Here is a 2,080-nt window from a genome sequence, read left to right as displayed (position 1 = left end):
CGTGGGGGGACCCGAACACTGAACCTCGGGGCCCCTGGGGGGTGTTTGGGACCCCGTTAGAAGCCTGAGGGGACACCGAGGACCCCATAAATGGACCCAGGGACGGCCAGGACAGCGTTATAAGGGGAAAGGGGGCACAGGGAACCCCCTTACCGGCCCCTGGGGACCCCCTTACCGGCCCCTGGGGACCCCCTTACCGGCCCCAGGAGACCCTGGGGACCCTGTTAGCAGCGCCAGGGGACATTTGGGGACCCCCCCCCCTTCTCTAGGGACGCAGGGGGGCTCCTGGGCCGCCTGGATGCCGCCGGCGGTGGCGGGGCTGGAGGGGACGTGCGTGGTGCTGCCGTGCCGCTTCGAGTACCCCGAGGAGCTGCGCCCCGCCGCCGTGCACGGCCTCTGGTACTTTGGCAGCCCCTACCCCAAAAGCTACCCCCCCGTGGTGGCCCGCTCACGCCCCGCCGCCGTCCACGAGAGCTTCGCGGGGCGCGCGGAGCTGCTGGGGGACCCGGGGCTCCGCGACTGCTCGCTGCGGCTCTCGCGGCTCAGCCCCGAGCTGGCCGGCAAGTATTACTTCCGCGGGGACCTGGGGGGGTACAACCAGTACAGCTTCTCTGAGCACACCACGCTGGAGGTGCTGGGTGAGTTTTGGGGGGGTCCGGGGGGCGTTCAGGGGGTGGGGAGGGGGCTGGGGGCTTGGAGACTGGTGGGGAGGCGGGGAGGGGGACGGTGGGGAGGGGGCTCGGGGGTGGGAAACGGTGGGGAGGGGGCTCGGGGATGAGGAGGGGGCTGGGATTTGGGCTTGAGGAAATTATGAGGAGGGGGCGCAGGGACGGAGAAATGATGGGGAGGGGTCTCAGGGCTGGGGCTGGGGTTCCCTTTGGAGGCAGACCCGGGTGCCCCCCACCCCAATCCCCATGCCGACCCCCCCCCACCCACACCGGGGGGGTCTCTCTCCCCCTCCAGCCCGCCCGGTGCTGGAGGTGCCCCCCGAGGTGGTGGCGGGTGCCGAGGTGGAGCTGCGCTGCCGCGTCCCCGACAACTGCCCCGAGCTGCCCCCGCTGCTGGGCTGGGCGGGCGCCGAGGGGCTGCCGGGGGCGGCGGGGCGCGAGGTGCGCGAGGACTCGGGGGGCGCCCGCGTCCTCCTCGGCCTCCTCCGCTTCCGCCCGCGGCGTGAGGACGGCGGCCGGCGCCTGGGCTGCAGCGTGGCCTTCGCCAACACCTCGCTCGCCTTCGAGGCCAGCGTCGCCCTGGACGTGCAGTGTGAGTGGCTGGGGGGGGCGGAGGGGGCGCCCGTGGGTGCTGCTGGTCTGGGGTGACGGGGGGTGAGGGGGGGGGGTTGGCCCCCCCGGGGGTCCCCGGGGGGGGGGGGGGGCTGCAGGAGGTGGGTGATGGGGTGGTGCTGGGGTCCCCTGGGGTGGTGCTTGGGGCCCTGGGGTGGTGCTGGGTGCCCCCTGGGTGACACTGGGTGCCCGGGGGTGGTCCTGGGTCCCTTGGGTGCCTTGGGGTCCATTGGGTGCCAGGTCGCTTGGGGCCCTGGGTGCTGCTGCGTCCCTGGGGCATTACCGGGTCCCCGGGATCCCTTGGGTGTGGGGTCCCCGGGGCATTACCAGGTCCCCGGGGTCCCTTGGGTGCGGGGTCCCTGGGGCATTACTGGGTCCCTTGGCCCCCTGGGGTCCTCGGGGTGTTACAGGGTCCCTGGGTCCCTTGGTTCCCTGGGGTCCCCAGAGCATTACCGTGTCCCTGGGGTCCCTGGGTCCCCGGTGTCCCCCCCTGACCCCGTTGCCCCCCCCCCCCCCCAGACGAGCCGCAGGTGGTGGGGCTGTGGGGGCCGTCGGAGGTGGTGGAGGGGGCGCGGGTGGAGCTGGGCTGCGAGGCCGAGGGGCGGCCGCTGCCGCTGCTCTCGTGGTTCCGGGGGGCCGCGGTGCTGCGCGAGGAGCCGGCGGCCGCCCTGCGCCTGCTGCTGCCCCACGTGGCCCCCGCACACGCCGGCGCCTACAGCTGCGTGGCCGAGAACCGCCACGGGCGCCACAACCGCACGCTGCTGCTGCACGTCGCCTGTGAGCCGGGGGGGCTTGGGGGG

General features: G+C 74.3%; 1 protein-coding gene across 1 annotated transcript in view; it reads left to right on the top strand.

The window, feature by feature from the left end:
• Positions 1–237: 237 nt before the first annotated feature.
• MAG (myelin associated glycoprotein) overlaps positions 238–2,080 on the top strand; it is a gene marked incomplete at its 3' end in the record, with an annotated part of 2,596 nt that continues 753 nt past the window's right edge. Inside the window, exons 1-3 of the mRNA XM_035313981.1 lie at positions 238–638; positions 964–1,260; positions 1,800–2,057. Of these exons, the coding sequence (XP_035169872.1) occupies positions 299–638; positions 964–1,260; positions 1,800–2,057 (895 nt within the window). The remainder of the gene's footprint in view (positions 639–963; positions 1,261–1,799; positions 2,058–2,080) is intronic.

This window comes from Oxyura jamaicensis, unplaced genomic scaffold (genome assembly GCF_011077185.1).
Source record: "Oxyura jamaicensis isolate SHBP4307 breed ruddy duck unplaced genomic scaffold, BPBGC_Ojam_1.0 oxyUn_random_OJ70054, whole genome shotgun sequence".
In the NCBI taxonomy this organism is placed as follows: domain Eukaryota; kingdom Metazoa; phylum Chordata; class Aves; order Anseriformes; family Anatidae; genus Oxyura; species Oxyura jamaicensis.
This window is presented reverse-complemented; position numbering and strand designations above follow the sequence as displayed.